The sequence below is a fragment of the Pezoporus flaviventris genome, unplaced genomic scaffold (genome assembly GCF_033815535.1).
Source record: "Pezoporus flaviventris isolate CSIRO_AGI_PZ_B2104156 unplaced genomic scaffold, CSIRO_AGI_Pfla_v1 ptg000036l, whole genome shotgun sequence".
Classification (NCBI taxonomy): domain Eukaryota; kingdom Metazoa; phylum Chordata; class Aves; order Psittaciformes; family Psittacidae; genus Pezoporus; species Pezoporus flaviventris.
Window position 1 is genome coordinate 38,673,904 of NW_026892584.1, and position 23,315 is coordinate 38,697,218.

The 23,315-nt window shown below is 42.5% G+C and overlaps 1 protein-coding gene across 1 annotated transcript in view; it reads left to right on the forward strand.

The window, feature by feature from the left end:
- EVL (Enah/Vasp-like) overlaps positions 1-23,315 on the forward strand; it is a 126,017-nt gene that overhangs the window by 1,285 nt on the left and 101,417 nt on the right. Inside the window, exon 2 of the mRNA XM_061464018.1 lies at positions 2,707-2,817. Coding sequence (XP_061320002.1) covers positions 2,707-2,817 — 111 coding nt within the window. The remainder of the gene's footprint in view (positions 1-2,706; positions 2,818-23,315) is intronic.

Here is a 23,315-nt window from a genome sequence, read left to right on the forward strand (position 1 = left end):
TGTATATACAATGAGCATTCTCTAGCAAATATTTTCAAATGAAACATTCTAACTTCAGATTAAATATTAACATTATTTCTACCTTTTGTTAAAGCATTTAATGCGTTGGCAATTTCCCTTATCTTGTGATTTGGTGATTGGTTCTATGTGGAATTAGGTGGTGTCAAAAGCAGTAAAAGCAGGTACAAGGCATCCCCCCACCCGCCCAAATGTCCTGATTCCAGCCTTAAGGGCTGAGGAGATACAGGCTGATCATGTCTACTTTTGTTGTGAAATGCAGTATGATGCTGTCTGAGGGAAAAGATTTTACTGGAAGACCAGATAATGCTGTGTAACTGCTGTTGTCATAGGGCTGTCAGGAGATGCTTGAAATCTTGACATAGCTGATTGTTGGCAGTAAATTAAGCTGCAAATGGGCCCCAAACTTACTGTGCCATTTACTATGCCCACAGAGCTATTTGTATTTCACCCAGTTGGTTGGGTCTTATTCTTAATAGAGTGAAACTCTCAATAAATCTACAAAGAAGAAAATAGGTATTTTAAAAATTTTGTTTTAAAAGCCTTAGCTGTCTTTCAGTGACTTTCCTAGGCATCTTGGGGCAGGAAGACACCTACTTTTATGGCAAGAATGGTCAAATGCCGATTACACACCCATTAGGCTTATTAAATTACTTCTCCTCCTCTCTTAGACTTGATTTGAAAATAGTATTAGCATTTGATGTGCAGACTTATAGACATTTTCTTTTAAATCTTAACTGGTAGGGCTGTGGTTTCTGTATAGCAGTGTTTGAATGGCATTAATTTTATTAGGCATTTCCATGGTGTTTTGTTAAGGTTGTATCTGCATATTGGTGCTTCTTTTATGGTATGATTATTCTCATGCCTATGGCTAAATTACATTTTGATGGGATCAAAACATAGCTTGCAAGATGAAGGAGAAAAAGGGTCTATTAGAGCAATGGGGTGTAAGCCTCAGTCTCACAGACTCCTGGAAGCAAAGTTGATGGAGCAGTAGATGGCACTCTTCTCTGGATTACTGGCCCCATGTCCTTAGTGGCCCCATGCTCTTTACAGGTGCCATTTTCCATGTGCATAAAACATAAGCTTGCACTTCCCTCTCATTTTGACTTTGATGTGAAGCTGGTGCTCATGTGCATGCTGCAGAAGTGTGGCTGTTTCCATCTTCCAGTGCAGCTACAGGGCTTGAGTAGCCAAGTATCTTGAGAAGCAGTGATCCCACTGGTGCCTGCTCATGGAAACCCCTGCATGTCATTTTGGTATGTGCTGTCCTACATTTTCCTTTCTACCTTCACACTGGGCCTTAAAGACCCACAGGACTGCCCATAGGGATGGTGGGGGCTGTGGCACCCCGGCCCAGTGCCAGGAGGTGTCACCACAGCCTGGCTGCCTGAGTTCCCCATTGGTTTCAGTTTGATATGGCTTTCTTCACTTCCCTGGTGAAACAGTGCTGGGGTATTTTTGTGAAGTGTTAAGCAGTTGCTGGATCTCCCTGCAGGAGTGTCTCACTTAAGGGCTATTAAGTGACCTTGGTGTGCTGTTTGTGAAACACTGATTTGTAAAGCCCTTTGGGATGAAATACTAGTCCTGCAGTTACTGGCTGGATGAACAGAGACTTAACCCTCAGAAAAAACAGTGGATAAATCCATCAAATAATCTCATACTTCCTTGTATCAGCCAAGCTTGGTTTATCTTCCTCTTGAGAAGAGCCTAATATCCCCTGAAAAAAACTTCAATTGCTTTTAAAGTGAGGGTTAAAGGAGTTAAGGCCCTTTTGAATTTATATAGGCTCCTGGTTTCTATGTGATACCAGTTGGGTTCATTTTCTTACTAATTTCCTGCTCCATCTTCATAAAACCCCAAAGCTCATGTACATTTTGTTTATAATTGGAGGTAAGATTGCTCATCAGCCACACTTTCATGAGCCCCTGCTGACCACTCTGTTGTCAGATGACTTTGCACATGAAGCAAAACAGGATGGTTGTACAGTTGGCTACAAGCAGTACCCCTCATTTGGTATCTTCAGATTTAGCTCTCTAGCAGCAGAACACAAATGCATTTTCTTTTGTTGCCATGCTTTTATCTTTCTGGGATATTACTTGGTATTCTTCGCAGTGAGCTGGTGTCTGTCTATTTCTGCTACACCGCCCACCATAGCATCGCAGTATTTTTAACCGCATCTTCTATTCCCCTGTCCACTGAGCAAAACTGAGAATGCTACAGGAAGGAAAATGAGTCTCTCAAAGTAAGCTGGCTATGAGCAGCGGAAAAGGAACCTGCTGATGAATAGAAAGCAAAGTTCAAAATGAACAGTGGTACATGTGGCACCTCTCATCTGCTGGTCCCCAAAGCAGTAGTCAGGTGGTACCTCCTGGGAGTAGGTGATCCCCTGTGTCTTTGAGCAAATGCAGGCATTGAGTTTACCTTAACTATAAACATTTCATGATAGATTTTATCTGCAGAACTGGTTCAGCACCTAGGAATTTTGGTGCCTTCTGTATACTTTCAAGCTGGACCACCTTGTTTAGACTGTGCTTTTGCCAAGACGGGTTGAAAGAGCCAGGCAGATGATCCTTGATGTCCCTTCCAACCTGATTCAGTTCTGCGATTCTTTGAAAAACTGAATACCCCAAATTAGTGAAGAATTCTGGGTTTAATGAGATTCTGCCAATTGAATCCTTGGGGCAGGTGCCCATCGGATGTGTGCTCTGACTTTAGCTGCAGCATTCACAGCATCACAGCCGAGAGTTCAGCTACCTCCTGGGTAGGTGGCACATTTATTGAAGAACAGTATAAAGGGTGAGCATGATAATTTTGTGAAGGTGGACATGATATTAAAACATAAATGCAGGTGTCTTTTCCTTCTCTCTCCCCCAAAGGAATAGCAAGATGATTTAAGGAAGGAACAAAAGGCTGGTGCTGCAGACAGGACTGTCTCCTGCTGAAAATTCCTAAGAAGGGGGCCTTTTAAATAAAATAATTTTAAGAAGTGCAACTTCTGCAGTCTAAATAGACAAGCAGCTTTAGGAAGCTGTAGGAGAAGCACTTGAAGGGATTTAGTTGTGTCATGAATTGCTCTTTAAAAACAACATGAAAAGATTGCAGTTCTTTTCTACAAGAAATACGATCATATTGATGAGCAGGAAGCATCAGGAAAGTTGCCAAAGGAGTATTCTGGTTGCTACAAGAGAGCAGTTTTTGTGGAGAGGGGTAATGGGGTTGCAGCGTTACAGATAAGTGGAACAAATTGTTGTTCCAAGTCAGTGATTTTGACCTCCCAGGTTAGATGGAGCAGCTAGTGAAAAACACACCAAATGGTGCACTTAGTCTTTTCTGACAAGAGAGAAAAAGAATTGGAGTGTAACTGTTGTCAAAAGGTGCTAACACAGAAAGGAGAAAACAAGTTTAAAATGGAGAAAACCCAAGGGTGGTATTTTGGCAAACCAAAATCAGTATCTCAGCCTCTTATAACCTGCATTGCTGAACTCACCAATTGCGTTGTCATGTTTAAACTATCCTTCAGGTGCTTAATAAATAGCCAGAAATGTGTGAACAAAAGCTTAAAGTGGCCAGTCCATCTTCAGTAGACAAGTGGTGCTCCAGGCCTGCCCAGTCTCTGCTTGCTCACTGCTTCCTTTTTGGTTTTCCTCCACCAGCGAACCAGCTGGCTATGTGCCTCTCATTTGTCCATAGGTGGATACAGGCAAATTGATACAAAACTTGATAAAAATACATTGCTAAGACAGAAGCTTTTGGTTGCACACAGGAATTGGCAAGTCTCATTGTTCACATTGCAAATGTGAACATTCCATACGATGCATCTCATCAGAGAAAATGCATGTGCCCAGAGGGGTGCAAGTTATGATTCCTGTATATCCATAAATGCCCTTTGCATCATTCGTCTCTTAAGAGTTTTACCCTTTGGTTTGTGACCAAGAAGCTAAATGCTGTGTGTTTTTTCTGACACAAACTTGCACTAAATTAAAAAAGGAGGAAAAGGATCTAGTTTTGCATTTTCCTTTTGCTGAAGGTAGTTGTCTGAAATCTGCCCTTTGGTATTTAAAATTGATTTTAGAGCCTTTATTTTTGGACAGTTGTTATTTATCCACACAAAGCATACACCCTGAGGAAATGTGGCTTCCTTAAACAGCAGATTGAATCAAATATTTTTGCTGACATATTTTTCCCTGTGACAACTGATACTGCAGTTGCCACATATTTTAGTTGTTTAGCACAGAGACATTTGAAGAGAAGGAGGGAAATACTTCTAAGGGTGTAATGTGAGAATACCATTGCTGGGAATAAAGATAAGCACCTACTAGTCTCACAGTGGCTATGTTGTAATATTTCTGCTGAAGAGGAAGATAGAGACTCTTTGTTATTGATGGTGGAGTTGGGTTTGGACAGATTTTAAGGGGAGAATATTCTGATGCCTGGCAGTATAATCTTATCCCAGATACAAACATGAAAGGAGATTTATCCCGGGATATTCATTGGATTAGAGGAGCTCTGGTGTTTATGTTAGGAGGTAATTTCCAGTAACATTAAAATCAGTGTAAACTGTGGGGTGTGTATTTGGTGCCTGAAACATGGGGCTGTCTGTGGAATTATGAAGTGTTCCCGCCTTTTCCCTGATCCAGCTGTACATCCTACAGAACAACAGCCTCACTGGTGTCAAAGGCTGTGTTTGGCTACCTGAGATCTACTGCAGGAGAATTGATTTGTGAAACCAAGAGATTTCCTCTCTGCTCCTTTGCCTTCTAGGCATGGTAACCTGTTTTTGCGTTTTTCTGTTGTCTCTCTCATCTCTTATGCATGTTTATCCCCTCATCCCCTTTTTTTTAACAATCCTTGCAATAATACAAACACGAATTAGCTGCTGTTGTTTGATGAGGATCCACACACACTTTTCAGAACTGGAGCTACTTATGAAGACACATGGAAATTGATGTCTTTAAAGTGAGTACATGAGTACAGATGGTTTCTTAAAAGAACAGAATTTATGATAATATTGAAGTCCACCTATGGGCATCCATTATAACAAGTTATTCTCAGTCCTGCCTGCCTCTTTTAAGCCTTAATGTAAAGTCTAGAAAGGTTTGAAGGACTTAGCTGAACTTTCATGGAAAACGACTGCTGCCCACTGCTCCTTATTGCATTGCCAGCTTCTTAGGGCTGGATGCTTGATTTTGCTATTGTGGTGTCTTCCAGAGATGCTGATTATCTCTGTATCTTAACTTCAACTACATGATGTCATGGATGTCCTACTTCCCTCTTGCCTTTTTTTGTGCAGCAAGTCCAAACAGGTCAGATTGTTGATCTTGCTGTTTCTGCTATTTGTAAGGTAGATACGGGATATGGGGGCTTCTTCCTATGATGCATTTTAGTCCTTAAAGGTCATCACTGCCTTTGAAGGGGAAAATTTATTTTCTACTTATTCTAGCATGAGTTGGGCTGGACTCATGACCCTCTTCTCCTGGGAATTTAGTTGATTCCTGCCAGAATCAGGAGTACAAAGCTGGATGGGGTGAGTCATGCCTCTGTCTTTTTACAAAGGAAGGAGAGTAGTACCTCGCAACATCTGCTGCTAGGAGAAGCTGACAACACATAGCATGAGCTCAGACCCCATCCACATAAGCTTTATGTTAATCAGCTAAAGGTGGAGAAGATATGGTGCTTATGGGGAGAAAAACACTGACACTAAAGGTGATGCTGCGTTATTAGAAACACTTTTCATCTGAAGAAAGCAATGAGCCTTTTACTCTCCCATTGGGATTTTGTGTGAGAACAGGCAGAAAGCAGAAGTTGCTCCCTGCCATTCCTACACAAAGCTTCATAAAGGTTTGTTAAAACACACACAGGAGCCAATAGGACAGATGAAAAATCGCAGTTCAAAACAAATGTTGAAGTTTCTTCATATTGATGTGCTGCTGTGTTTGCTTATGAGATTACAAGGATTAAAATAAGTGTTTAGAGTTTCTTCTCTTTAAGGTAATATTTACAGTTGCAGATTACTAGCTGACCAGCGGCTGGAGAGCTTCTTCATGCCACCCAGGGGAATATGGGTTTAGTTTCATGCTTTGGACTGCATAGCACTGCTGGGTCTCTGTCCTTTAGAAATCATTGCTGCCTCCTGCTAGAGACTAATGTGGTTCAAGTAGGGATGTGAGAAGAAAAAATTGTCCATTGGCTGTGTATTTGCTGTATTACCTTTCAAAACCAGTTAGAGAAAGCCGACACTTGGGTTTTTTACACTTGCAGCTAGTGTAGAGCAGGGGAAGGTGAGGAGAGTGAAAAGTCTGTGAAATAGTCTGTTTCTTTCTGTCCAGGTGCAACATTAGCAAAGCTGAGTTCTGAAGAAGAAAGGATGAGACAAAAGTAGAGGAAAACTCCCAGGCAAAAGATGCATGTGGCAGATGGAGCTGATACTCTTAAGTGCCATGAAGTTTGGGGGATAATGGTCCAGCAAAGAGGATTGCTAGGCTGGGCTTGAGATTGAGGGCTCTGTTTCATAGATGTAGAGTTGAGGATTTGAGTCTGAAACTGAATGAGAATAAAGCTTTTCCAGCTCTTCTTTAATGAAATTACCCACTTTGATACTCTCCATTGTAGTACGATTGGAATGGATCAGATGCATGCTTTCCCTGTGTTGGTTCAGGATATGAAGGCTTAGAATCCTACTTTGCCAGATTCTGGATGACTTGGAATGAAAAACTGTTCTTAAAATCACACTGAGTTTGTTTTAAATCTGGATTCTCCACATCTTAGGCAAGTGTCTTATGTATTTCGCTACAGAGCATGAGGGATTGTGTTGTCTTTATGGAAACCAATGTATTTCCATGAAGCATGCTATTGAAGTGCTGTTGTAGTGGTCATGGTCAAATGATATAAATGAAGCAGTGTTGGAGGGGAGAGGGAATATCTCTTATTAAACCTACTTCTATAATTGGCAAAAAAAGGCAAGCTTATGATTATGCAAGCGCTTTGCAGATCTGAGATGGAAGCCTCAAACAAAGAAAAACATATCAAAGTCACCCAGAGAAAACTAATTCTCTGAAGTAAAACTTCAACTTCTCTTTTCATTGAAGTATCAATTATTAGCAATGGCGTAAAGCCTCAGACTGCTCTTCATTTGTTTTTCAGTGCTAAACAATGTGGGAAATGTGATTCAAACTTGTCTGTGTGTGCTGCAGAATGGAGGGAGCAGCTACAGAACATTGTAGAAGCTGCTATTTTCTTACACCTGTGATTTTTCAGTGCATCCTGTTGCGGGAAAATAAGTCTAATAGATGAAGACTTCTTCCACAGGAACACACTAAAACTGGCAAGCTGTAACATCTCCTGTGTGATTTCTACATCATCAGTGAGATGTATTAGTAAATGTTTGATGGAGCAGTATAGGTAAGCAGTGGTGGTCAAAGCCTTTTCAGAAGCACATACAAGAGGGACAAAGTCAAGAAAAAAATCACTTGTAAGCCAGAAGGATGCTGTTAGAGCAAATGAAATGCATTTTGGTTGTGACCTTGTTACCAGAGAAAGAGGTTCTTGCCTAGAGCCTGTGCCTTAGGACACACACAGTTACAGTACTGTTTGCTCATAAATAAATGCATGTCCCAGTTAAGCCAGATAATTGCACCATCACTGTATGTCATTTGAAAATAGAGAACACAGCTCAAGCTTCATCATGCTTTAAAGTGAGTAAGGCAGCTGTTGAGTCAAGTGTAGGCGTGCTGTGCAGTGCAACTGGACTCATCTCATTACAGTGTTGGGACACTTCTGTTGCAAGAGAAACAGCAAATGATTTAGGAATCTGAAGTACTTAGAAATATAAAGGGTGAGCAAAAAATCCACCACCACCTTTGGAAAAGGATCACCTTCTGAGCTTGAGGATGACACTTCAAAGACTGTACTGGCTTGTTAGACAAGATATTTGGTGCTAATAATAGGTAACTCATTTATGGCAATTGTCCCCTATAGTAATTTTTAGCTACTCCATATAACTAATAGTATTTTCAAAACGCATTCAGAGAGCACAGGCTAATTAAACAAAGATAGGCATTTATGTAAACCATTTATAAAGTGCAGCTTAGAAAGGAGGAGAAAGAAAATGTCCTATTACAGAAGGTGAAAATGTACCCACAGGATGCAGCACATGTAGGTTACCTAGGTAATTTTACATGTAAAAGATATCTGATTAGTTGTGGAAAATCCTGGCATTGCTGACAAAGGTGCAACAACATCTTAGTTTTGAAGATTACAGTAAAAGAAAATCAATTCTGAAATACAATGTGATTTCCTAGCAGTGAGATTTAGGAGATCAAGAGGTTGCTTGGGGGGAGATGCAGTGCACTTGACATTGCCTCCACTCCCGCTGCAGTTGCACTCTTTTCTGGTAAAGTTCCCCTCTCCCCCAAAAAGGATCACATCTATGCCTGAGTGCGCAAGTGCTGGGTGTGGGTGTGAGCTCAGTCCCTGAAGCTTCCTGCCTCCCTTCTGAGCTCCCGCCACTCTTTTGTGACTGGGTCTACGTCAGGGTAACCTCTGTTGTCAGCGGGCTGCCATTGTGCATGCAGGCAAGGGGAGAGCAAGGGGTCAAATAAAGACCAGTTTTCCTGTGGATGCGTGATTTGGCTTCTGAGGTCGGGAACGTTGTTTTGCTTTGCTTTATTTTTGGTTTGCTCTGTCTGCAGTATCTGAGTTCAGTCTGGTTGGCCAGGTGATGCTGAGGACAGCAGCCCCAGCTTGGAGGATCAGGCAGAGAGGCTGGGCAGCTGCTTCCTTACTGCCATGCACAGGGTTTGCTGTGTTTGGGATTCTGCCAAGGTCAGAGAGCCTGCTATGATTTTAATTCTTGGGCTTTCCCCCTCCATCAGTTTCTCCAGTATGTGTTTGATCCAAGTACAGCACTCAGTTGGTCATCTGGCAAATTAAAGTTTCTGGTGCTTTCTCAGGCCTTCTGAGGTTTCTTTGTCTGCAAATTGAATGTATATAAGTTAAAACAACTAATCTAGGAAAGCAGTCAGGTCTTTAGTTGTTTGACAGTAGTTTAAAAGGATGATACAGAGCCTTTTGGTAGGTACCATGAACAGAAACTTGAATTGTAAGAATGAATTTTGAGACATGCATCCTGTTTTATTCTTTACTGAGCCCATCTGGTAGAGGAGCTGTTGAGAAAATTCCATGCAATGGAAGCAAAACCCTGCCATTGTGTTGCTACAGTGGAAAAAATACACACCATACTGCAGCTTAGCATCTGTGGTTTAAAATGATAATGAGTAAAAAGCATATTTCCAGGGTTTTCTGTGTTGAGCAGATTAGTTAAACATGGATTCCTTCAGATGTCTGACTTAAGCCATGGAAGCATTAAGTAAAAAAGTCAGAAACTTAACTCAGACTGCTCACTGAAACCATTATTAAACTTTAAAGGAGGCAATGAAGCAAGGATTAGATGTAGCTGGGTGCAGAAAATAGCTGTGGAAACAGGTGTTGCTTGTCACTTTGAGTTTTACTTCGATGTTCATGCAAGCTGAGGCAAGCAGGGACAGAGCTGGTGGACAAGTGAGGAGGGGAAGGTGCACTGACCTGGCTGGAATCAGCCTCTCACACCAGTGCTTGCTGTAACCCCCCGAAATGTGCGTCACTGGAAGCCATTCATCCAGGAACATGGGCTGGAGGAGTCATCTGTTTTTCATAATCAGTGTTTAGTGTGCAGACTCATGTCTTCAGTCCAAAATCTCTGTAACTTCGAGAGGGGATCAAATCAAACAGTGATGGTTGAGCCAGAGAATTGAGGATTTGTCTCTAATGCTGAGATTTAGTGCAGATGCTACCAGAAATGGTACATGTGTGCCCGCGGACACAGGGCACCGTGCTTCAGACTGCATGCACCACAGCAGGTACCTGCCTGGAGCTCTGTCTGCCCCTCGCTGAGGCAACCCTGCGCGAGGGCTGGAAGCACTCAAGGGCTTGGGGGCCTCCATTCAAACAGAAAGGGGCAGCACAGCAGTGATGTGATCACAGTTTTTTGGGGAGAGGCAGAAATTAGTGTCTGACAGTTGTAACTGGGCTGAAATTGGTCTCAGTTGCTGTCAGCATGCTGCTTTCACTGCAACATGTATCCTTCATGCCATGAGTGTGGTTGCAGGAGTCTGCCTTGGCACCATGCTCCTCCAAAAGTTTTCCTTGCTGTCTTCTTCCCCTCAACGTGGCAGTGTGCAGCCAGCAGCCTACCTCGTTGGGGTGCCCCAGGGTTTCTGCAAGCCACAGGAGCTCCCTCTTTGCTTTGCACAAGGTGCTGGGGCGTGTGTAGGATCAGTCCCAAGGCTTTTCCCAGAGCGTGGTACTGTGGGGCAATAATTAAAAGGAGCAGAGATGTTTTCAACCATAAATGTCAAAGAAGAGGGAGGTTACTTATGCATGTTGTGTTAAAGCCAGAGAACTGGAGGTACAGGGTGTTCTAAATCCAGACAGGCACTGATGAGTGAGGTCCTGGCTCCAGTGGCCCTGACCTGCATGTCCCTCTGGTCCAAGCATGCCTTCCCTCTGAAACAAGATTGTATGTGTGTATATATGCATATACATACTTACATGTCTGTATATTTTTGTGTGTGTATTTTTACGTTGTGCTGTAAATGGAAGCCATTTTCAGATTAAAGTCTTTGTGAGCACTTTCCTTGAGCTTTCCTTGCCGCAGTTGTCAGAATTAGAAGATGGAGACAATGATACTTTATTCTGATTTCTAGCCCAAGTTACTGTGTAGAGTGAATCAAGTGTGGCTTCTAGACAGGAATTATTCATATTTGTCCATTAAATTTGACAGAAGGCTGCAGATTTGTTTACATTACCAAAATTCAAATCTATTTGTCTGCTAAACTTAATGTCACAATGTGTGGGCTTTTACGTAAATATATAGATCTATTTCTATATAGTCGTGTTTAGGCAGAAAGCAAAGGCTGTTTTTTTTCCATTAGCACTTGATTTTAATGAGCAACAATAAAAGGAATATGTTGGTAAACTTGCAAAGTGTCATATCAGAAGATACGAATCCCAGAGAAATAGGCACATGAACACCACTGACAAGAACTATCAAAAAAAAAAACCACAAAACCCCACACATGTAAAATAATTTCAGCTGGTTTAAAGGTAAATATCAGATAAATGCTGACTTTGTAATGATAATCATGATAGTGTTCATAACAGTATCTCTGTTTTGATGAGGGCCACTGGAATCCCAGAACACTTTAAAGATGTTCATCTATTAAGACTCACTGTTCTTGCAGAATCGTAATTATCCCTGCTTTACAGGTAGTAGGAAGAATGAAGTTAAATGACGTGCCAAAGGTCAGATTCCACACTAGATGTAGTGCTGGTAATAGGGATCATTACTCAGATTCTTTCAACCCATAGTCTTAATTTAAATGTTTGAAATGGAAAGAAAGCCATTGCCATGTTGGGAATTGAGATTTGAGATCACTCTTCAGAAAGCTGGCAGCCTCTGCTTTTGACTTTTTTCTGCAGTGGAAATTAGCCCCACTTTCAGCCATGAGAGAATAAGCAATGCTGTGGATGTGGTTCTGCAGATGGGCTTTAATTCCCCTAACTCTGAATGTCTACACCTAACCTGGCCCCTGTAGGCTCCTTGTGTAAGCAGTGGAGAGAAAAAGCTGCTGCTAATGTGATTCATCTGACCTGTTTTATCCACCTACTTTAGGATTAGATGAAGCATGCTCTAGAAATGCTTTATTACTCCTGATTTTAATGGAGTCCAAATGATGAGATCCTCAGGACAGTGAGAAGAGCGTGCAGCAAGCTCACTGCCCTGGACTCCAAAAGAGCAGTCTTTGGCCTCTTCAGGAACCTGCTTAGTACGGTTCCATGGGATATAGCCCTAGAGGGCAGGGGGGGCCAAGACTGATATTCAAGGATCACCTGCTCCAAGCTCAGGAGTGTTGCATCCCAAGTAGAAGTGCAGCAGGAGGGCCAGGAGACCTCCTTGGATGGATAAGGAGCTGCTGAGGAAAATTCAATTGAAAAAAGAGGCTTATAAAAAGTGGAAGCAAGGACAGGCAGCCTGGGAAGAGTACAGGGATGTTGTCTGGGAAGCTAGGGACCAGGTTATTAAAGCCAAGGCCCAGTTAGAATTAAACTTGGATAGGGATGTGAAAGATAACAGGAAGGGATTCTACAGGTACGTAGCAAATAAAAAACAGACTAGGGACAACGTAGGCCCCTTCAGAAGCTCTCGGGAGAACTGGCTACACAGGATTTGGAGAAGGCTGAGGTTCTAAATGACTTCTTTGCCTCGGTCTTCACTGGCAAAGGCTCTGACCACACCACACAAGTCTTGGAAGGCAGATGCAGGGACTGTGAGAATGAAGACCTGGCGCCCACTGTAGGAGAGGATCTGGTTCGAGACCATTTTAAACATCTGAACGTGCACAAGTCCATGGGTCCTGATGAGATCCATCCGCGGGTCCTGAAGGAGCTGGCAAATGAAGTTTCTAAGCCACTGTCCATCGTATTTGAGAAATCATGGCAGTCAGGTGAAGTTCCCAACGACTGGAAAAAGGGAAATATAACCCCCATTTTCAAGAAGGGGAAAATGGATGACCTGGGGAATTACAGACCAGTCAGTCTCACCTCTGTGCCTGGCAAAATCTTGGAGCAGATTCTCCTGGAAGGCATGCTAAGGCACATGAAAATCAACAAGGTGCTTGGTGACAGCCAGCATGGCTTCACTAAGGGGAAATCCTGCCTGACCAATCTGGTAGCCTTCTATGATGGGGCTACAGAACTGATGGACAGGGGTAGAGCAGTTGATGTCATCTACCTGGACTTGTGTAAAGCATTTGACACTGTCCCACACAACATCCTTGTCTCTAAATTGGAGAGACATCAATTTGATGGATGGACCACTCAATGGATAAAGAACTGGCTGGATGGCCGCACACAAAGAATTGTGGTCAATGGCTCAATGTCCGGCTGGAGACCAGTAACGAGTGGTGTTCCTCAGGGATCAGTGTTGGGACCGGTCTTGTTCAACATCTTTGTTGCTGACATGGACAGTGGGATTGAGTGCGCCCTCAGCAAGTTTGCCAATGACGCCAAGCTGTGTGGTTCAGTTGATATGCTGGAGGGAAGGAATGCCATCCAGAGGGACCTTGACACGCTTGTGAGGTGGGCAGATGCCAACCTCATGAGGTTTAACCATGACAAGTGCAAGGTCCTACACCTGGTTCGGAGCAATCCCAGGCACAGCTACAGGTTGGGCAGAGAAGAGATTCAGAGCAGCCCTGTGGAGAAGGACTTGGGGCGTGTTGGTCGATGAGAAAATGAACATGAGCCGGCTTCAGTGTGTGCTCACAGCCCAGAAAGCCAACCGTATCCTGGGCTGCATCAAAAGGAGCGTGACCAGCAGGTCGAAGGAGGTGATCCTGCCCCTCTACTCTGCTCTTGTGAGACCTCACTTGGAGTATTGTGTGCAGTTCTGGTGTCCTCAACATAAAAAAGGACATGGAACTGTTGGAACAAGTCCAGAGGAGGGCCACGAGGATGATCAGGGGACTGGAGCACCTCCCGTATGAAGACAGGCTGAGAAAGTTGGGGCTGTTCAGCCTGGAGAAGAGAAGGCTGCGTGGAGACCTCATAGCAGCCTTCCAGTATCTGAAGGGGGCCTATAGGGATGATGGGGAGGGACTCTTCATTAGGGACTGTAGTGATAGGACAAGGGGTAATGAGTTAAAACTTAAACAGGGGAAGTTTAGATTGGATGTAAGGAGGAAATTCTTTCCTGTTAGGGTGGTGAGGCACTGGAATGGGTTGCCCAGGGAGGTTGTGAATGCTCCATCCCTGGCAGTGTTCAAGACCAGGTTGGACGAGGCCTTGCGTGATATAGTCTAGTGTGAGGTGTCCCTGCCCATGGCAGGGGGGTTGGAACTTGATGATCTTAACGTCCTTTCCAACCCTAGCTATTCTATGATTCTATGAACTGAAACTTACAGGTTGTCTGCAGTGGATGAGGTGAAGCAGAACTCAGGACAGTGCAAGTGGCTCTAATACATTATTTGGCCCAAACTGTGGCTTACAGCAGTTTACCTTTTTATAGTGGGGTTTTACATGTGGTACTTTCATTTTCTTACCATCTTTACTCCAAGTTCTGGCCCATGTGGTTTAATGTCCGTTAGCTTTAACTAAAGTTAAAGTACAGACATGGGAATGACCCAGGTACTTCCTCATTGACTTGAGTGATATCACAGCTTTGAATTAGTCTTATTGCTTGAATTAATCTTTTTATTTCAGGAAATTGAGTAAATAAGCTCCCTTGTAAAGTGTGGTGTTAGTCAAGACAGAACTTAGCTTGTGATTGGGGTACAAATAGAAAAATACAGAATGGCTTCAGTGTTACTTGGGATGTTTCATGCTGCTCTGATTGCACCTCTTCAAACAAGATCACCTACTGCTCTCTTGCAGTGAACATTTTGCAGTTCTGTCCTTTGTTTCTCTGATGCTGACCACATCCCCAGGCATGTTCTTTTTCTTTAGGTTTACTTTAAATTCTCCTTGAAATACATTTCTAATGCAGTGTCTGTGGTGCTTACACAGCCATCTGAAGACCACCTTTATAGAGGTACCCGAAGCCCTACCACATCAATATTCTCAGGTTAATGTATCCTACCTGATCTTGCATGTCACTATGTATTCACACACAGCCTATTTGTAAAAGCCCTCCCTGTGTGCTGAGTTGTATGATGTGCCTTGTAGTTTGCAGACACTTTTTGTGCTTTGGCTGTCTTTTGAACAGGTAATAGTACCTAAACCACTGAAATGTCTGTATTTAAAAGTCCAAAGAGCTACCTGTGCCTGGGTAGTGAAACCTATCCAAATGAGGAAGACTCTGAGAATAGCTTCCTTCATGATCTACCTACCTGCTCATTGGGATGCTGGAGAAGTCATGGAGAGATTGCAGGGGATTTAGGAAGTTTCTTGGTGTAGTAAACAACTGAAACATAAAAGTGGATATGTTAAAGTGTAAGCTGAGCTTCTCTTGATCTGTGACTTATACTGGCAATCTGTAACTGTTCTAATACCAGTTGGATGTTACTGGTTTTCTGCTTTGAATCAATTAGTTAATGAAGTGATATAGCTGACATTTGCCTGAAACCACTTGTTTTTCTGAAGTGTTTTGTTTTTAATGTCATCCTAGACCAGCCTAGTTTCACTGGTGCACCACTTCCCAAACACTAGAAAGGAAATTTGCTTCAAGAAAATAATCCCTGTGCTCCTGTTGACATCATCTTGTCAAACTCTCAGATTGTTGTGTTTTGTGTAGAGAAATTGGGGATCTTCTCCATGCAATACTACTTTATTCCTGTCCTTGTTCTGGGTTACAATTCATTAACCAGTGAAATAACAAGGAATAATGAAAGCAAACAGCTCCAGCATGGGTCTTGAACATGGCTCGTGCTTTCTGAAAACTTGGGCAGGTGGCCTCATTACATCTAGATAACATTTTAAATCCCTTCTCACAAGGCTAACTAATAACTCTCTGCTTTAAAAGTTGAGCTCTGGGAGAAGAAATTCCGTATCCCGTCTTACATCTGACTAAGCTTCTCACTAATCTGAAAGACGCTGCCATGCTTTGAAAAGTGCATGTGAATATCCTAAGCCAACAGTTACACCAGCCGAGCTTATGTTGAACTGCAAGCTACAGTTACCTACACGGGCCTACAGGAGCTAATCTTTTCTTCCCCTGTTCTTGCCAGCTGCAGTGAGTGAACTTGACTGCTTACTGGGGCATGCTTCCAGCTGTCTAATTAAATATTAAGCACATGAATATGTAAACGATTTTTAATGTTACTGTGCTAACATCTTTATTGCAGTTTTAATGACCTAGTTGCTGTCCTTTGGTTTGGTTTTTGGCTTTTTGTTTAATTTAGAAATGAATTGATAGTTTTCTTCTTGCCAGTTATGGCATGGAAGAGAATGAACTTCATGGTGAAATTTGGCTGTAATAAAACACATAATCTGTTTTACTTAAAGAAGGCAGTTTTTTAAAGCAGCTGGTTAAATACGCAGGTGCTCTGGTTGAGGGCAATCCGATATTAAAATGGCATAATGTGGCAACAAACTTTCATTTAAAAATGAATGGCTGACAAAAATATTTAGTTAATAAAAATATTTAGTTAAACACCCTACTGTTAATTATAGTGGCAGATATTTTTGTTCTGGAAGCATGTGTTTAAAAGGTGCTGCAGAACTAAGACTTCTTTCTAACAGAAAATCAGACTGCATAGTATCGTGTAATGGTTAGGGTTGGAAAGGACTTTAAGATCATCTGGCTCCACCCCTCTGCCATGGGCAGGGACACCTTCCACTAGACTAGGTTGCTCAAAGCCCCATCCAGCCTGGCCTTAAACACTTCCAGGGATGGGGCATCCACAGCTTCTCTGGGCAACACGTTCCAGTGCCTCACCACCCTCACAGTAAAAAAGTTCTTCCCTATATCTAATCTAAATCTACCTCTTTCAGTATAATACTGAAATTGCTTTTTCAGTAATAAAATATTTTATATAAAAATACTCTTTGTTAATTACAAGAAGCAATTACTCTTTCTTAAATTGAATTAGTATTACCCAAAATCTAAACTGTTGCTTAAAGTCTATTTAATCAACTAAAAGGCTTGATCTCTGCAAGGAAAATCTTTTAAACTGTGAGTTTTGGAACTTCTACAGTTTTGTTGGGATATTAGGGAAGAAAACTTACTAGAAACCTTCTGTAAGAGGCCTACTTGGACATGTGAAGAGAAGGATAATATGTTTCTATAAGGTGGGAGGGAGAATGAGATGTTACTATTTCATATTCCCATAACAGTAAAAAGAGGCATGGTATCTCCAATTACACCAATTAAATGAATTAAACAGTAACTTTCCTTCTTATTGAAACACCCCTACTTTATACAGGTTTGTTCTCTTCTGCAGCCTCCAGCATCAGAAGCTCTTTATAGCCTCCCCTCACAGTTCAAAGACCTGGGCAGTTTTATATTACCTTGTGCCCAAGGTGAGAGCTCCTCACAGAAGGCACCCAAGAGCTGCGGGAAAAAGGAGGACTAGGGTCACCAGAACAGTTGAACCTGCAGGAGTATAGAACAAAGAGCAATTGTGGGTATTCTCCTGTTCCCTCTTCTGGCTGCCCAGTTCAAAGCCGTTACTGGAATAAAGACCTATGAGTCTAGTCAGAAATGGCTGGTTGGTAGGTAGGTAGGTGGGTGACATGAAAAGTTTCATCTAGGACTTATAAATCCTTTTGGAAGTATGAAACCATTCCGTCTTTTTCCATGGCCTCACCTTTCAGCCTTCATGGATTCCTCCCTTCGTGGGGACCATTTTTTCATCTTTCCCTGAGCCCTGCCAGCTGTCAGTTCCTCACTTTTACCCCCAGGGCTGTCATTCCTGCCTACCTTCCCTGCCTGTCAGCTATCTATCATAGACTTCAAAAGTGCTGTTAAGACCTTCTGCAGCTGTCAGTGGGATGTGGTTGCCTATGTATCAGTAGGCTGTTGTCTGATGCTCCACAGCAGTGTGGGGCTGTGCAGAGACTATGAAATTCATCTGGACAGATAGCAGTCAACTAACCTGAGCTTAGTACGTGCATTGGTGTGATCACAGCTCTATCAGTGCCGGGATAAATTTTAACCGAGTTGTAAGCATAGAACTTGAAGTCACACCTCTTGTTTGCAGGCGAGGTGCAGTATTTGTCCTTCTGCCATCCTTGTCTGTGAAACAGTTTGTCTTTCCTACACTGATGTGCGTCATCCAGTGTTGTTTTGATTAACTGATCGCATTTTCCAGAATGTATCATCGGAGAGAGCCTCCTGTGTCTCACGTTATCATAACCTTGCTGCATGCTTGCATGGTCTTGGAGGCACAATAAGAGCCTTGTTCTAGCAGTGTTGTGTCTTGGCCCAGCCTTTGGAGAACATGAGGCATGTATGGCATGCAGGAGCCCTTCACTGAGTTTGAAGAGCTAAGGTAGAAAGTACTGATCTCAGCAACTTCAGCAGTTTAGTGCAGAGGATTGTTGGATTTATTCTGATTCCCACTCCTGTTACAGAGACCTAGAGTCAGGATAGGTTTCAGAAAGGAGATGGTGGGATGTGGTGAGTGGATTTGGAGCAGGGCCTTGGGAGACCTGGGGTTTCTTCCTAGGTTTGTGCTAACACTAAGGCGACTTTGGGCAAAACAGGTTCACTGTCTGCAAAATGGGGAAGTGAGACTTCTGGGGTATAAACCGACTAAGGTTGAGACACTCTTCTTTAGGAAACAGCTTCTACTTAGGCATTTTTCTTTTAAATGTCCCCTCCTGGACAAAGCTGCTTCTATGTTTACATGTCACACTGCTTTATAATGTTACTCCCCAGAAAAGCCTATCTGTGCAGGAGGTGAGGAGATACAAGGCTTAACACATTAACTCAAATTTAGCTACCTTACCATGAAAATATTTAAAAGTACTTTCTCCAGATAAGAGGTTTTCTATTGCTAGATGTCTTCAAAATGAATGTGCTACCTCCAGGCAAATGTGGTATCTTCTTATTGCTCATAACACAGTCACTTTAAATTTTCTGCCTTTATTGAGAAAATTATTATTGTTGTTGAGGATTCCTCCATTAGTCTATCAGGGATGCTGTTAGTTAGAGAAGTAGATGAGTCATGTGTAGCCTTGTGTCTCTTGGTGCATGTTTGCAAACCTAATTTTAGTCAGTCTACTCTATTCTGCTCTGCCAAAATTAGATAACATTGTTACAGCTATGCCACTGTTAAAAAGATTCTCCAGATAAATATAATTAGGAAAACCAATTCCCTTTAGCTGTATTCAGTCGTGGATCACAAATACATCCATTATATATATTTTTTTAACAGGGTACCTGAATTTGGGGCTTGAAGACTGTTCTCAAACCCATTGTCTTCAGCAGGCTTTGTAGCAAGTCCTTAACTGTACACACATCTAAAAGTGTGTCTCAACATTTCCTGTGTGTCTTCCTGCTTGCAAGTAATTGTTACTGCTACTACTACTGTGTTCTGCCTGCGAATGTGCTTATGGGGCACAGCAGCAGTTCAGGTAAAGATTTCTTGATTTGGCAGCAAATCATCCTGTTAATTTTTGAGATTTTTCACTGCCTCCATTAGATTTGCAAGTACCTCTCACGCTAATGAATTGAACCACTTTGTCATGGAGAAGTAGGGGATCTGATCCTGATTTTGCAAATCCTGCTAGTCTTACTCTCCAGCTGATCAGTGCTAGGTGAGAAGAGTTAGATTCAAGTCAGGACAATGGACCCAAGTTTTACAGAGAACTTGAGTGTACACTTCAGTTCAAAGCATGTGCTTCAAAGTTTTATGATAGCTTAGGGCTTAAACGCATCTTCATTGCTTTATCAAACTGAACTTGGCTAATGTACAAGGTTACTCTGCTTTTGGACAAGTTTGTTAATACAGGGTTCTGCTCTGTGAATCCGATCTGAAGATTATGCAACCCTGGAGACTGGTGGAGAAGCTCACTGTAATGATGAGGTTAGGTGGTAGAGCTTGGGTAAGCAAATTTGCCTATCCAGGTACTCGGTGATATTTTGTATTTATTTTCAGAGATGCACAGCTGCCACAGTCCAACACTGTGAGTAAAGAAACACCCTGGAGTTTTAGCAGATGGTGAAAGAAGAGGGGGAATGGGTAACAGAGAGAAGCATCCATACAGTTACAAACAGAAGTGAATATGGACGGGGAGAGGAGCAGGACCTCGAAGAAACATAGCTAAACGCATCAGCTGTGCCAATAGCCTTTGCAAATTGACTATTAAATGCTACATCTGATGCCACTGCAAGAAGCTTTTTGCAGCGTTAGTTATTCCTGATTAGATTTGTGAGATGTACTAGATGACAAGAGTCTATTTAAACATCTATTCATATTCCTGCTCTAATGTGGTTTAGAGTCCTGTGTGGCTTATATTTGGTGTTGTGAGGACACACTCACACAGCCTCTCTTCTTTCTTCCTGTAACTCTTGTTCTGATTTGCCAGCTGCAGCACCTTGCTCCCAGGGTCTCTGGCTTTTTTTTGTCTAAAAAGGACCAGGCTTGGAGTGTCTGTCCTTGTGTTTCTCTCCAAATGCTTATGTTGGGGGAATGAACTAAGATGGAACTTAGATGAGGCTTCTTGCAAGATGAGACTTCTTGCTCCTCCACTTCCTCCCAAACGTACCAGTTGTCAGCCAGCACACTTCACCTCTGAGCAGGGTGTACTGCCTAAGTGTGGAAGAGGCAGCTAGCTCCAAACAGCAGAGTGAATGCAATGGTTAAAAAGGAGAAGCAGGAGTGGCCTGTCTCCTGAGTGTGCAGCCTGCACTGGGAAAGTGTGACTCATGCTTTGGACGCCCATTTCACGCTTCCCTGCAGCTGTGCCGCATCTCACATGCCTACAGAGCTGTGCTGCAGGGCTCCTCACAGCTTGGGATCCCACAGCTGCAGCTGGCCTGTGACCAGCTATCCAGCATGGCTGGAGTGCAGGGCTGTGGAGTAGGAGAAATGCCAGGGCATGGTGCAGAAGGAGATGTCTAGAAAATCTCCTAAAAATGTATCACCTAGCAAGATCTTCATGCTAAAAGAGCATTATCATATCTCATGGTCAAGAGCGAATGTGGGATCTCATCCTCTGGGATAGCAACCACCTTGGGAAGGGAGGTAGAAATCTCCCCCTCTTGGCCTTCTTGATCCCTCAGGCCTGCTATCTCTTATCCTGGGGGGTTTTCCCTTTCCTTCTGCTGCCAGGGCCCTGCTACAGGCCAAGGGAGGGAAGTGCCCTTGCTTTCATTGCACCTGTTGTGTGGGTAAACAGGGATTCACTGCTGTTGACATCAGTCCGCAGGCCCTGCAGTATGTTTAAGTTTCTTTCAAACAAACAGAGCATATTTGTAGTTGCATGCAATGTTTGGCCATAGTAGCAGAGAGCTCTAGCAGGTGTCTTTAAGGCCTCTAGAAATGAGACAGCAATCCCCAAGCGGAATATGCAGTGGGCTGTTTGCTTAGCTAATGGAAGCTGGCCAGCCTCCTCTGGATTTGACCCAGGACAGCTAGATTAATTTAAACCCAAAAAGCCCCACTTGTTTTCTTTCTATCAAGCAATGTCCCCTTCTGTTCCATCTCTCAGCAATCTGTCCTGCCCCTTCCTGCTGCATCTTTCCCCTTCATCATTTCCCTGATCTTCTCCCTTCTCTCTCCTGCTGCAGAGAGCAGACCTGTAAGTCCAGTCGCTTGGCTGAGGTAACACAAGAACAATTTTGCCTTCTTGGCACTTCAGTATTCCAGGAAGCAAATACTGCCTTTAGTGTTGCAAAAGGTTGATGGAAAACTGCCACGAGGCAGGTGAACTTCTGTGACACATGCATGCAACAGCTGTGCTGGCACCAGCAAGTTGCACAGGAGAAGTGTTGGACTGGCACTGCAGGAGTGATCCTGTAAAGCTGAGCTGTGTGTGAGGTTAGGAAGAGCTTGAGAAGCACAAGACCCTGGAGCAGCCCCTTGACAGGTCTTGTTCCTGGACTGCATGTGCCAGCTGGACATTTGCCTTCTGGTGGTGCAGTTCCATCTACAAGTCCTTGTAGAGGACCCATTATAGAGCTCTTCCAGGTGCTAGCTGTGGCTGAACCGTCTTGCATGTCTGTCAAGTGTATTGCTGCAAAAAGAGTGTCTCATAAACCAGCAAAGAAGGCTTAGATGGGAGGATATCGCCAGCCTAGTGTTGGCCAAGTTAAGAAATAAACAGCAAAATGCATTTATTCTCAGGATTTTTTTAATTGGATAAAAATATGAGCAGACAGGTAAAGAAGACAGCTAAATTTGTAACAAATAGAGAAGGTAATGGAGTTAACTGGGGATTAAAATTTATCTTGAAAGGTGTGCTTGTAATTTTTTATTTATCCTGGTGTCTCTGTTAGTGGGACTTTAATAATGGCATACTCAGCAGACTTGGTTAAAATGAGGACTTGAAGCAAATAGCACTTACTTTTATTTAAAAAGAGGTTTTAAATAGGAAACACAGCAGGAAAAACAGGTGTTGAAAGAACTGTAGGCTGAGAAAACCGTTATTAGATTATATGCTGCCATTAATGGATCTGATTACCTGGTCATTATTCTGAACACTGTTTGCAAAAGGTGGGAGGTGTAAGAGATCCGCTGTGAAGTTTTACTACAGGTGTTGAGATACTTCTGTAGCTACATGTCAATGCATGGCTGAGCAGCTTCAGAGGCTGGGAGAAGCTTCTTTGCCTGATACTTGGTTAGAAGCAGCATCCCGTGGTAAATTATGACTGAAATCAGAAATCAGTACCCCTGTAAATGTGAACTATGGAAATGAAATTAATGTCTAGATCTCATTCTGAAACAAGAGGGGAAGCTTTTCTTGAACATGTACTGTTGTTAAAACTAAGTAAAATGGAAATTCACATAGGGTGGAAAACCAATACAAGAAGGCAGCCCAGTAGAAGGACTTAGGGGTTGGGTTTTACCTTTAATAAACCTCAAATATGTAAAAGGTAATGTCTAAACTGTATTTTATACTTCTTTTAGTTTGAGAGCCTTTGTCAGTGTGTGCCACAGCTCATTGCTTGGCTGGATGAAGGTTTTGCTTGATTGCTTTTTTTTTACCTCTAAAAAAGAATTGTTAAAATCTGACTTCACTTTAGGATGTTTTATAGGCAAAGCTACAGGCCGGCTCTTGAAGTGATACAGAATATCTACTTACAGAAAAGGTGGGAGGCTGAAAGTAGTTTGCATTTGAGTGTTAAACCACCATTACCTCTTCCTTCAGAACGACAGAGCGCACTGCATTCCTTCCTGTTAGTTCACCTGCATCAGTTGAATAATGCAAGTTCAAAACTTGTAAACTGAATAGAATAAACATAAAATCAGAGTTTGGGGGTTTTGCTTGGTTGGTTTGGTTTTCTTTCCTCCCGGTGTTCTAATTATGAATAAAAATGTAATCAAGGAGAACTGTTAGCGCTAAAGCTGTGGAGGAGACCAAGCTGAAAGTCTGTCAGTTCAGTGTGATGGCAGATGTTATTTTATCTTTATTTGGTAATATTTTTAAAGTTAATTTTTAGATGGCATGGAAGGTGTTATGTAGGCTTATTTTTCTATGTTGTAAATTAAAATTAAAATTTCCATCACTACATAGCGTGGCAAATCAAAACCAGAAAAAAAAGGCAAATTGTACATAATTCACTTTTGTCTAAGTTAATGTAAAAATTAAAATTC